This window comes from Fulmarus glacialis, unplaced genomic scaffold, assembly GCF_000690835.1.
Source record: "Fulmarus glacialis isolate BGI_N327 unplaced genomic scaffold, ASM69083v1 scaffold32124, whole genome shotgun sequence".
Taxonomy (NCBI): Eukaryota; Metazoa; Chordata; class Aves; order Procellariiformes; family Procellariidae; genus Fulmarus; species Fulmarus glacialis.
In genome coordinates, this window is record NW_009210484.1 from 60,787 (window position 1) to 73,591 (window position 12,805).

At 44.5% G+C, this 12,805-nt stretch overlaps 1 protein-coding gene across 1 annotated transcript in view; it reads right to left on the reverse strand.

Moving 5' to 3' along the window:
- The window catches only part of SSFA2 (sperm specific antigen 2), a 36,160-nt gene extending 25,120 nt beyond the window's left edge, over positions 1-11,040 (reverse strand). The window contains exons 1-6 of the mRNA XM_009577186.1: positions 10,992-11,040; positions 10,085-10,141; positions 7,285-7,321; positions 5,902-6,000; positions 5,173-5,381; positions 3,566-4,260 (exon numbers count right to left, since the gene is read on the reverse strand). Coding sequence (XP_009575481.1) covers positions 3,566-4,260; positions 5,173-5,381; positions 5,902-6,000; positions 7,285-7,321; positions 10,085-10,139 — 1,095 coding nt within the window. The 5' untranslated portion in view covers positions 10,140-10,141; positions 10,992-11,040. The remainder of the gene's footprint in view (positions 1-3,565; positions 4,261-5,172; positions 5,382-5,901; positions 6,001-7,284; positions 7,322-10,084; positions 10,142-10,991) is intronic.
- Between the last annotated feature and the right edge of the window lie 1,765 nt (positions 11,041-12,805).

The following is a 12,805-nucleotide window of genomic DNA, read 5'->3' on the forward strand; positions in this document are numbered from 1 at the left end:
TCCAGTCCAAGAGCCTATCATGATTGCGGGAGTAAATCGTATCTCCTTGAACCAAAGTATTATTTCATCAGGTTCTCAGCAATGTCCCTGTAGGACAACAGCGATCCTTAGGACAGCACCTGTCACTCACAGCACAGGGCTCCCGTCCGGCTACATTCATCGTGCAAAAAGACCAGGAAATTGCATCCTGTGACAGTACTGAGAGTTCTCAGTTCCTCTTCGACGAAACACAAATAATTGTGCGAAAATACTTTCGACCACCTTTACACTACTACTGTCTTTTCTGTTCAGCACTCTTGGCTCCTCATTTGAATATAAAGAACAGGCAAAATACATTTAGAAAAACATATCAAGAGGTCAGCACGTAAGGATTGTCATCTGCTGCCCCACCAAGTATTTCCCACAAGCCACCGATCCTCCAGAAGGACCCAGACCCTGCCAGAACCTACTCCAGACTTCACCATGCCACTACTCATGGAAATACTTCTTGTGTCTTCCAGTACAAAAAAGGAAGATAATGTATTCAGAGCCATGCAGATTTCAACTGGGAAACTTAAAACTACAGGAAAATTAATCCTATTACTTAATCACTTTGTGAAACACAGCCTTATTAAGAAAGCAGTTCTCAGACAACCGTTCAAACAATGAAAAGAATATGCCTAAAATCTCAACAGGGAGGCCTTTGTTTAGTTCAAAAGCTAGAATATGTTTTCTCTTTTGTGTGCTCCAGAAAAAATCCTAATGGTTCACATGCAAGCCTACACGCACAAAAACCCTAATCCAACTACCCCCCCCAACCCTTCCCTCTACCGGGCTGCCTGCCTAATTTCAAAATTACCAAGCAATGAAATTTTCCTCTCCATTTTTGATCAACTTAAAAATGCAAAACCGGGATACTGATGGTTTTAAGCCCAAATCAGTATTTGGCTAAAGAAGCAGCTATATTTGCATTGATATAATGTGTATAGCAGCCACAAAGGTGCATTTTCTTAATTACAAGAGTTTTGAGAAGTACTTGGCCTAAACTTTCCACCATTAATAAGTGAACAGTATTACACTTGCACAATAAATCAAGAGGCTTCTGTTCCTTTAGGAGATGAAGACTGTACCAAAGGGCTAAATGCTTATTTTGTTGAAAAGCAGGGGAGCACAGAAGGGGCTTACCATTTAAATTTAGGAAAAATACCTTTTAAAACAATTATTTTTAAAAAAAAAAAAAAAAAAAAAAGAAAGGAACAGCAAGTAATCTTACAGGCCCTTTGATCAGACTGGCCTTCCAGGAAAGGTGTCTTGATTCTCTCAAACCTCCCAGTTTCCGATGGCTAAATTTGCAGCCTCCCAACAGCTAAGCCTCTTCTCATCTAAATACTCTCCACCTCCCGTCCTTGGCTGGGAGACAGCATCCTGGTGGCGGCCGCAGCACGGCGCAGCTCGATGAGCACGCAGAGGCTCTCCCCTCCCCTTCCCCATCCCTTCAGCCAATATTGATGCTGGTAAACGACCTTCGGGACTGTAATTGGCCACCTCAGGAGAGGGCGTTTGGGGGAAATCCTGCCCTGACTCACTCCCGCACTAGCTATCTTCACCGCCACAGACTTCCGAAGGGCACTCAAACCTCCAAGGCATTCATAAGCATGGAAAGAGCTTCCTTGATATATCTGTCATCTTTCTTACGCCTATGAATGCACTCCAAACCAAGCTGGGAAGATGGGGGAGGAGTTATTGTCACTGTTTCTAATACAGTTTATTGTTCATTATACCCTGCTTAGAGACGCATGAAAATAAAATCACGCTGCCAGGTATTGTTCTAAAGTTTCTTCAACAAATTGAATCCCTCCCTCCCAGGGATCTGAAGGCAGTTGATATGTATATATCGTACTGCATAAACAAAAATTCACCACAACCCCATTCCCACATCGCATGTCGTCTTGCCAAAACAGCTGTGTTTATGCACTGGCATCATTGCAAAGTGTCAACCAAAACTTTGCAAACACATTGCATTTGGCTTGTGCAGAATTCCACAAGTCAGTCTTCTTTATGCCATAACCCTTTACAGTCCAACTTACTCTGAAGGAAAATTCCATTCCTTTTTTTTTTTTTTTTTAATTACTTGTTTTAACAACTTTGCCCAAGAGTACCAAAAAATGGATTTCTCCTCTGGGATATGTGAAACCAGTCCAGCTATCAAGAATATAGCAAAATGCATTGCCACTCAGACTCCTCCCATTGTGCCAACACAAACATCTGTGCAGCTACACAACAAACTGGATCAAGAAAATCATCCGGCTGAAAACTAAGCCAGGAAAAATAAGTAAATCAAAATACACTGGGTTTCTTTTTCCCCTCTCAACTGGACCAGTCCTTTGTTCTGATTCAGAAGATGGCCACACAACATGGGGGTGATGACACACAGGCACAAACAAGCGGCAGGAACTACGAGAGGCTGGATTACCTCCTTCTACTTAACGAGTGCCTTCAGCTACAACATTAGTTGATCTAGAGGAGCCTCAAAAGCCTGTAGTGCCAATACAACACTATGCAGAGGATCTACTAAACCATCATTTCCTCATTCGCTGTAAAACTCTGGGGTTTTCTATTGACTTGCTTTCCTCACTCATTTCACCAATCAAATCACAATCCTTCATTTTACATATCCATGTCACATAGACAAAAAAGTTAACTGCTGAATTGTTAACAACGACCACTTCGAAATGTGTCCACAAAAACACCTGCTGATTTAAGTTAAGGCAGATCTTACAATTCAAGGTGTGAGTCTATGCAAAAAATTGCATTCTTGAATTTGTGGGCTGTGCATTTACCAGCCTAATAAACAGATTGCTTACAGGAGCCTGGGAATTAAAATCCTTTTATGACAATTATCAATTAAAAAATGGATACATGCATTTATTAAGATATTAAAAGGCAACTAGTACAGCATGTGTAACTAAGCCACTGCCAAAGGCACATGAAACTTTGTGTGCTAATTTCCAGAGAACAAACAAATCAACATACAGTGAATTGCCATCACAACCAAAAGTTGTACAAGATGAGCACCTTACCCTACCCAACAGCCCCTTTCCCTTTCATGCAACAACACTCTTGCTCCATCCACAAATTTATCCTTAATCAATATCAGTCGATAAACTGAATTTACTTTTAGGCAACAAAAATAAAGATTTCCAGTCAGCAATTTAAGCAAAGTAAAAATCTAAACCCAAAGGCTTTTATATATATAAAGGCAAACCTAGATCTATTTCCACAGGAGAAGTTCCTAGTAGTTTTGCCAGTGACGGCAATTACCTGAGCTTGATGAAAAAAAGAATGAGAACTTCCCTGCTGACTCTCAGGAACAACAACAGCAGCAGCAGCAGCACCAAGTTATTTCATTAAAAGGGTCAATTAGAGCTACCTACCGAGAGCGAGCGACAACTGTCCTATCACTCGGAGAATTTAAAGTATTCCTGGAGAAAACACTGTCAACTACAGAGGAGAGAACATTCCTTTACTGGCAGCCAGCAAGTTATGTAAACCGTATGCAAAAACAAAGTCATCTATCCCCACCTACCTCTTCCATCTCAAAGGAGTCCTTCTGCTGCAGCATTAGATTCATTATGGATGGGTTTGCGAGGGGAGCGCAGGGGTCTCTACCTGGCGATGCTGCGGGCAGCCTTTGCGTCGAGGCGCTGCTGTTGGATGTACTGGAACTGCTGCTGAGGCTTGGTGAGTCCAAAAGACCAGATTCTTCACACGGTCTATCCTGGGCGCTTGCCAACGTGCTGCTCCACACATCTGCTGGAGGCGCAGTACCCTCTTGCTTATCATCAGTCCCAGCAGGAAGGTTTGCAGGTTTACGTGCGTCTGCAGCATTTGTCTGACTACTGGCTATCTCCTCTTTTACAGTAGCCAAAAAAGAGGGAGAGTCTTTCTTTTTAGAGTATTTTGGTAATTTAGATTCATTTTTAACATCATTTTCCTCGCTCCCTGGTTCAGCTGGACTTTTCCCTTTTTCAACAGGTGAAGGAGTTGAGCAGCTGCTACCATCGGCTTGCTGTGTGCCGCACAGATTGAGCTTAGATAAGGTCTTCATCAACCGACTGGCTGTATTGCTGCGATTTAAAGGGGGAGGGCTGGATGCCTCTTTGCTGGAAGACACTGAATTCATACTACCAATTTTCTGCAAAGGAGTCCCAGAGACTTGAGAATACAAAGAAGAAAAAGCATTGGCCACAGTAGTAAGCACTTCAATCTGACGAAAACGACCTGCACAAGAATAAAACATAAGGCAGAGTTTACGAGGACGTTTGCTGTCATCGCATCCCAGACCTGTTGATCCATCTCTACACGATGGTTTGAATTCTCAGAGACAGCTCTTTCTTCATATCTGAAGAGGTAATTTTCATCATAACCTCTGCCCACCCCCACCCCCAAATCTCCTCCTACTTATATCAAGGGTCCCAAAGGTTGACTGAACACTGCCCAGTCCTGTAACATGAGTGATACCACACAGTATGAAAAAATGGAAAAAACCTTTGCAAGACCGTTTGGCAAATGCGCAAGGAGAACAGCAAGGAAAGCTGTAAAAAGTAAAAGTAAAAAAGGGACACAGGTACACAAGTGCAAGTTAATTTACAAAGTGCTAGGAAGAAAAGGGTTACTCGCATTGCTCTCTGCATCTACAACTACAGGAGGACATTTCAGCTATGCCCTCATTTCAACAGCGCTCATTACTGACCTAACAAAACTCCTGTCCAAGTCAATAGAAATAGTGGCCCAGATTTCAACAACTACAGAAGTAGGTCGCTGCTGACAGATTTCAAAAATCCCACCCGGATACTGAAGAACCCAAGAAAAAGACGGATATTGCTATTTGTTTCAAAGCTTAGGAGCAAGAAGCAAGAATAATAAAAACCAGAAGGCAATGTATCTTACAGGATGCCGTTCATTTCCCTCCCCTACTAAAAATCCTTTCCCCTCACCCCAAGGGGTACAACACCGACAGTCACCTCTTGCCATATTTAAGACTAAGCAAGGGCTTTTACTATGGATTCTGGATGGAATTTGGCCTTTAGACTGTAAAGGGGGGTTGCCAGAACACTAGATATACACCTTCTTTTGAGGTTGTTTACATAGTTCAAAAACTTAAAAATAACTTTGCTTCAAAAACATACTTACTTGTTAAAGCAAAATTTGGATTTTCCACTTCCATGCGCTGTATTTGGGCATTCAAAAACACTTTGATATCTATCCCTCTGGCAAATGACGATGAATTGAAAAATCTTGCTGGAATTTTTGAAGCAATATCTGGTTCATCTCTTCCAAATCCGAGGTTATAGAGCACTTCTTCAGGATCTTCCTCATAAAGCTCCAGTAATTCAGAAACACTAGACAAATGAAAAAACGTTTACTATCTACTTGTCTCTTTTAAGACCCAGACCCTTCTGTCCAACTGCTAATTCAGCCCAGTAGCCAGCTTGGTCTATTGAACTTTTGACTCTCACAGCTCAGTCTACTTTAGGAAATAATTGCAGAGACCTCTGCATCTGAAGTTTTGGTTCACATCACCAGAGACATCGGTCCAGACACATCTCAGATCCAATCCTGTAATTTATAAAGTCAGCCCTTATTCTGCAGAGCTTCGATTTTAAAATGTCATTAAAATTTCAGACATTTCTAACGTTTGGGCCCATTTGTTAGTATTTACTGCAAACCACAACTAAAAACAAATAGCAGTTTTTCAAGCAACCAAATGAAAATTCCCTTCTCGGCTACTAAACGCAACAATGCACATAAATCAAGCCAAGTCCATTTAACTGAGGAACAGAAGTAGTAAGTTTTGCCAGCAAAATGCAGCCAAATTCCACTGAACTGTGCCATGACCTTCAAAGCATAGTACTCTTTTACCTTGAAACAGTCGCACTGCTTTTTCCAGAGCCGGTGGAATTCATACTTCTCCCCTTCTGGTGGAACTGCAGCCTCCTCTCCTTCGCCAGCACACCATTGCTGTCAACACAAATGGAGAAGGCCCTTGTGATAAACCCCTTTCATGCGGGAACTCGATTCTCCGTCTCGGAGGAGAGCTAAGCTTCCAGCGCTGCTGAATTTCTCTTTTCCCCTTCAGTGTTATCTGGTTTATATTAGCCATGTCATTTATTGAAATACAATAACAAAAGCGAACCCTGGGACGCCTCAGTAAAAATGTACGTAGACGGTAAGAATTTGAAGGCAAATGCAAGCTGAATAAACAAATCCCTGATCTCCCCTTGCTGCCCCACCCTCTCCGATCCCACCCTCCTCCAGCAAGGAACCCCGGCCTCGGGTGAGCTGCCCTGTCCTGCCTTTCCCTGCCCTTCCCCGCGCCGCTGCCTCCTCCGGCAGGGCCACCTCTCTGTGGCAGGGCCCCCTCTCCGTGGCAGGGGTAGCCGGCTCCCCCTCACCCTTGGCTGCCACCCGCACAAGGCTGTGAGCCGCCCCGGCAGCAGCCGGGGAAGCTGAAGAGGCTCCAGGCTGGAGGAAGCGGAGCAAGACGAGCTCCAACCAAGACTGCCGGCCAGTTTCTTTCCCAATCCCAAAATATTTCCTCCCTCCATCTGGAGAAGCCGCCTCAGCATTAGGTGGTACCTTGGCCTCAAACGTACCACTGCTGACAATCTCTCTGGGGGACAAACCTTCCCAGGGTGAATTTTACTGTACAAATCCTAACACACACACACACACCAGAACAACCACCGAGAAACCAAAGACAACAGAGGATTCACCTAAAAGCGCATTCACGGGCCCGGCTCAGGAGGAGTAGCGAGGACGCTGCCCACATGGGCTGCGCTGGTATTTGCTGAAGGCTCAACAGGGGTTTTAATCACAGCACATTTTATTTAGAAGCTCTCCCTAAAAAGCAGGCTCTCTCAAAGTCTTTTTTTCCCCACTACCAAAGGATATCTGCTCTGAAAGGTAAAACTAATTTTCCCTTGAAATTTCTGAAATGGCAAGAGATCAGAGAGGCAAAGAAGGTAAATCATAATAAGTTACTTAGAAGATTTGGCATTTCTCTGTTTTCCTCCTGCTACCCCAAAATCTACATCAGGCCTGCTTTTTTTTCTGCATTTCATAATGACTGTTTCTGTGCTATCTGGATCTTCTCTTTCCCTCTCACGTAAGCTGACATGACCAGAAGAGCTTTAGCTCTGAGGTAGCCTCCACGACTTCCACTGCCCCCTCTCCCTCCTGCCCTCCAGTATAAACATTTCTCTGAAGTAAACAACAACAACAACAAAAAAAAGAGATGTTTACCATGTTTCCATTTGGGTATCACTCCGTAGATGATTAGCTGTAGAGAAACAACAAGAAGTTACACACAGACCTCTTCAGAATTACACTTCCCACAACCGGTATGAAGAAGCAGGCAGCGAGCACATTTGCCAATACTCCCACATAAGCCAAGTTTTTCTCTTCCCATATAAATGTGATTGTCAAGTGTTTCTAGTATATGGCTGATATAAAGACGATCTGGTTTATTCAGGCTCTGTTTAAAATAAAATATCCCATGGACACACGTTTACATACTGTCATTAGTCATATTAACTTGAAATTTTACATGTGGTAAGCTAGTAATTGTTATATAAACCATTTATTGCTTTGCAATTGAAGACGCGATTACCAGATGCGGGGCTGTTCCCGGGGGCGAAGAGGAGGAGGAGAAGCAGGCACGCGGGGATTGCTCCGGTAGAGAAAGTAAAGCACATAAGAACGGCAGCTGGCCCCACGGCCAGGTACTGAGACTATATTCGTTACTCATTACAGCAGCATGGTCTGCTCTCTCGAAGTGGGGCAGGACCCCGCCGGCTGCCCGAGCTGTGCAACCCATGGGCAACAGCTAGGTGAAGCCTGCGGCGCCGATGGGACCCATGGACGCACTTGGAGTCGGGAGGGCTCTGGAGGGAGGCCGGCCGTCAGGTACCGAGCACCAGGTCACCCCTCCGACAGGGAAGTCGGCACTTTCTGCAGCCGGATCAGCCCAGCTCCACACAGGAACACCCCAGGCAGCATTATTCTTTCAGAAAATCAACACCCTGTCAAGCCAGAGAGTTGAGCACCAGCCTTAAATTATGGGTTCCCCAAAGAGGCAACTCAACGTTAACAAACTTGCCCCAGGAGACAGACAAGGAGCGTGCATAGGCTATAGCAGCCCTCGGAATCAGCTACAAAAAGAGCAGAATGATGTCAAACACGCTGCCAGTAAAACCCTGCATCTTGACTCGCTGTGCCAGCAGGGTACAGTCAACAACAGAGAGCAAGCATGGAAACCTCACAACCTCTCTCTTCTTTCCAGAGGCATCACGAAGAAACTTAAATGTATACAAAACCAGACACCACATCTCTTTTATTTTTTTAATACTCTTGCCTATAATACGAAGGTAAGCCTATCTATATGGATTAGCTGGTGACTAGTGTGAACAGCCAAATCACGGGTTTTAACAGCTCGGAGCGGGCTGGGGTTACAGGACCCTGCCCGATGCCTGCTGTACCATTCACACAGGGCTCTGGCTTGTACCTGGATTCAGGCAGCCATGGATGCACAAGGGCAGGCCATTCACACCAGCCTCAAAGGGGCTGTCTGTCTGGCAGGGTGCGCGGCGCTGCTCCAAGCAGCTCTGTGTCCCCTTGTTCTCGGACGGGAAACAAAGCCCTGCAGAAACACCCGCGTCCTTACCCATGAAAATCAACCAGCGATTCTAGTATTGGGACCTTTGTCATCTGAAAAGGAGGGAAGCAACCTTCTGCCTAAATCATGCTAAAGGCTCACAAAGAACAAAAATCCTTGGGAATGAGAAGGGGGAAAAATTGAAAAGAAAAAAGTGACATGATGTTTTAAAATGTACTGACTCTTGTATTCTCGGCCATATGCTCAGAGCTTGGATTATCGTTACAAAGAAACTTTTCCTATGAAATCTTTGTACTGCAGGCAATCTAACAAGTGGACAAGACTGTCAGAAAGAAAATTTAATCTTATTTAATCTACTGCAGTAAGGGACTCATTTACTGCTTCTCCATCATTATCACATCAAGGTCGTTATCAGATCAACTGTTTTCCTTAGAAGTCTTGAATCTTTAAAAATTAAAGGTATTTCCTTCTTCCAGGCCCTGTCCCACTACTTTGACACCACTGGCAAGACCGCTGTGGAAAAAAGGGCTTTCTACTATACAAGTTCTGACACTTTGCAAAAGCTGTAGTTCAAAAAACATTAAAAGCTAAAGGGGGGGAGTGGTTTTGACTTTTTTTTTTTCCACACTGAAAACAGATATTGTCTTATATCCCCTATCGTGCAGATAACCCCAGGACCAGGTTTGTGACTGGTTTTTGCTATTTTATTTCAGGATGCTGCTGTTAGAACAGGATCCACAGTGCTTTTGTTTGTTTGTTTGTTTATGGACACCTCTAATCCACGATCAACAGAGAGGCTAAAAGTCTTGTTCTAACAAAGTCCACCATGAACAGCCACATCTCCTTCCCCTTAAAAAAGGGAAGAGAAAGAAAAGGCAAGCAGCTAGCGACAGCAAAGTGTGTATCGTGGCCGATCCAAAATACTTACTCAGCTTTGGTGCTTTTCATCTTTATAAGCACTTAGCCCTTAACGGGTTTGCCTCTTGGCTGACAGAATTTCATTCCTCCTTTCAAAAGCCCGCACATGCCACTCCCAAGGGATTCAGTGGAAGTGAGGCATTCACGGCTGCCAAGAGTAACCCATGGACAACAAGAGCAAGTAGGAGAAACCACTTTCTCACAGCCTCAGCGAGTACTCCAGGCTGTGCTGCCACTGTGGGCATTAAAATGAGAAGGCAGAAGCAAATTCAGGGCTGCCTCTGACCTTCGGGTTAGACCAGAATTTTTAACGCCAGCGATAGTCTAATAAACTCAAAAAGCAAATCTTCCTGCATCTTTCTATGTGCTTCATGCTGGTTTTCTAGCCAGCTTTATCAACTGCCTTTGACCAGCAGGGAAATGCTGTCTTTCAAAATAATAATCAGATGACTGAACATCTTTTTTTTTTTTTTTTGCCAGAAAAGAGAGTCATAATCCTGCCACACCCACCTTCAGCTCCCAGGGATAAGTCATCTTCAAAACTTCCTCCATTTCTCACCAGCATGCCTGAAAACGTAGAGTTAGCAGTTCAACAACTAGAATGCTGCAGTGTTTTCTTTCCAACAGCTTAACTAAAGATATTAGCAAGACACTTCATTTGATACAAGAAGATATAACCAGACTATATTTACAATCCCTGCATTACTCATACACTAAAAATGCACTAAGAAGTGAGAATTGACTTTTGAGAATATAGAAAAATTATTTTGAAGGAGAACAACTACCACGCTGCTTTATTTTTGTGCTCAGAAACATCCCCGAGTCAACCTGCAAGCAAATTAATTGCAAGTGGGAACCTGGAGGTACCACCCAACGCATCTGTGCCTTCTGCTGCTGCATTATCTATCCCCCAGACATCTTACCACGGGGATCCAGAGTCTGAGTCCAGCTTAGGCATTCCCCTCTCTCTGCCTGTACCAGATTAAGAGTTGAAGCGAAGACTCCAGGCACAGCAAGTAATTCTCTGCACCCTGTCACTACCTGCACATTCTCGCTGTACTTTGAACTTTAGTATTCGGACCTGCTCAGATAGTAAAATTTTCAGGTGTGGCAACCAGAGTTATTAGAGGCAGAGACTGCCTAATGCTCGCCAGCTCGGAGAGGAAATTACGACCTCCCCGTTCTGCACATTTTGAGGGTTTTTTTAGGGCTTACTAAACTCTCCAGAAAGACTTATTCAGGATCTTTTCCCCCGTCTCCAGTTTCTCGGGCACAACTGCTTCACAGTGAGAGTAACTCAGCAACACCGACTAGGCTGTGGCTTGTGCTGCTGCTAAAGAGCTGAGGTCTCAGGTGAACGTCCACGAAAGCACAGTTCCCAGCAAAAGAGATTTCAGTAGGTAAAGCCTTTCCTTACCCTTCAACAGAGGATTGCTTTGCTCATCCAGGGAGGCTCCCAGAGGCGTTCTGAAACCACAGAAGAGATTAATACCACTTTAAAAACTTGCTGCTTCATGTCCTTCCTTACAGTGTGTAACAAGCTTGTGATAGCAGCAGTTGTCCCTCCCTCCGCCCCCAGAAAGCACAAACATCTGAGGACTGGCAATAACTTCCTAAACAATCCGCAGCCCTCTGAACAAATATGCCTTGTAGGAACAAAACAGGTTAATAATAACTGCAACGCTCAGACACCAGTCAGTGGCAAAGCTTCGGGGTCAGCAGCCCTCTTTCGAGGAAAATCATAGGCTCTTCAGCAAAACAGGCAGAAAAAATGATCATGGGTTTTTGAATGGACTAATTCAATCTCATTTATATGACAAAAACTGTTGCCATTTTTCTACACATTTAAAACTTCTTGGAGAAGAAGAGAGGGGTGAAAAGCTGTATTTCATGATCAGGAACAAGATAAAAATCTTGACAGCCACGTTAGCTGTCACTTGCCAGTTCTGATACTTTATAGACTCTTCATGTTGGCCCTTATTTGGATGATCCCTCCTACTGCTGCTCCCTGAAGGGCAGGGGATTTGTTGAACCTCACAGTGCCCAAAAAGAGCAGCAGCAACCGCACAAGTGACAGGCCCAGTCCCCCTCTGGGTTCACGCTACAGCTGCTGACACTAGCTGGATGTTTCCACATCTTCTCTCCAAGACATATTTAACCAAAGGCCTGTCACTATTAAGTAGTGCAGCATTAACTCTCAAAGCCCAAAACAATTTCAGAAATATAATACTCATAAAGATGGGGAAAGCAGATGATTTATGTGCCTATATTATGTATGTTTCATTTGGGTCTTTAATTAGACAAACACATAAACCCACCCAAAGACCTGAAAGTAAACAGTGCTCTGATGCATTATTTGTTTTGGTGCCATGGCCAAATTAAGCAAGGAAAGTTTGCAGCTGCCTTCTAACAGGTCTTGCACTTCACAACCTTATTTTTTTTTCCCCCCTCTGAAGAGTTCACTCTGTCCACGTGTGGCCTGCTGATAGGGAGCAAGCTCACTTTGACGTGTCTTTTGCGAAGCAAAGCAAAGCCCCGTCGCGGTGAGACGCCAAGGCAAACAGCCAGAGCATCCAGGTGCACGAGCGTGTTTCAGGTGAGAGGACAGACTGCCGAGGCTCAGATCTCCCGGGTTTCTGTGTGCCTGTCCTGTCAGGGTTTGAAAAAACTTAGGGCATATTGTCTAAACCTGTTATGCTACAAGAAGCCTTATGTTCTGAGGTAATAACTATGCCAGTTGTTTACTCTCTGGCTTTGATGGGTGCGCTCCCATCCTTCTCCCTCTCCTTCCCCGGTAGCTACCTCCACCTCTCTACCTTTTCGATGCAGAAACTTGCTGGCAGTGACTTTGACAGCCAAGGTCAGTGCTGCACGCACCGGCTGGCAGAAAATGGTAAAAGCAACCACCGAAGCTGGCATTTTCTTTCAGAAATTAAGTCCGTCACCTCTACAGCATGTTAGCAGCTACCAGAAAAGCAGCCCTGTCACAGCAGCCCTGTCAACCACCCATCTGCTGCCCTGCTTGCGCTGCTGCACACAGGCACAGCTGCCTTATGCCCCCTGCCTTTGAAAAACTTGCATTTAAGAACTAGATACAACACGAGTTTAAACAAGGGACAAGTATCCACACAAAAATCCTCTTGGACAACAGCACGGACAGCTCTGCCTCTCTGTGCCAGGCTGTTTTTCACCAGCAAGGCGCACGAGCCATCCTGGCCGGCTCTGTCTCAG